The sequence below is a fragment of the Tupaia chinensis genome, unplaced genomic scaffold (genome assembly GCF_000334495.1).
Source record: "Tupaia chinensis unplaced genomic scaffold, TupChi_1.0 Scaffold000355_1, whole genome shotgun sequence".
In the NCBI taxonomy this organism is placed as follows: Eukaryota; Metazoa; Chordata; class Mammalia; order Scandentia; family Tupaiidae; genus Tupaia; species Tupaia belangeri.
The window spans coordinates 1,687,351-1,687,633 of NW_006159850.1; the positions used below are offsets into that span (position 1 = coordinate 1,687,351).

The window sequence follows — 283 nt, forward strand, 5'->3', positions numbered from 1 at the left end:
CGGAGGAGGTGGGGCGCAGCAAGCTGCTGGTGTCGCTGGCGCTGCTGGGCTCGGAGCAGCGCGAGGCGGCAGGCGTGCTCTACCGCACGCTCACGCACATCGACTCCATCATCCACAACTACGGGCTGCAGCTCAACGAGGGCCGCACGGGCGATGAGTTCCTGCTGCTCTTCACCATGGCCTCCAACCACCCGGCCTTCAGCTTCCACCAGAAGCAGGTGCTGCGCCAGGAGCTCACGCAGATCCAGAGCAGCCTGAGCTGCGGTGGCGGCGGCGGCCACGG

At 68.2% G+C, this 283-nt stretch overlaps 1 protein-coding gene across 1 annotated transcript in view; it reads left to right on the forward strand.

Moving 5' to 3' along the window:
- The window catches only part of LOC102499047 (zinc finger CCHC domain-containing protein 14), a gene marked incomplete at its 3' end in the record, with an annotated part of 72,788 nt that overhangs the window by 8,270 nt on the left and 64,235 nt on the right, over positions 1–283 (forward strand). Inside the window, 1 exon segment of the mRNA XM_027773443.1 lies at positions 9–283. Within this exon segment, the coding sequence (XP_027629244.1) occupies positions 9–283 (275 nt within the window).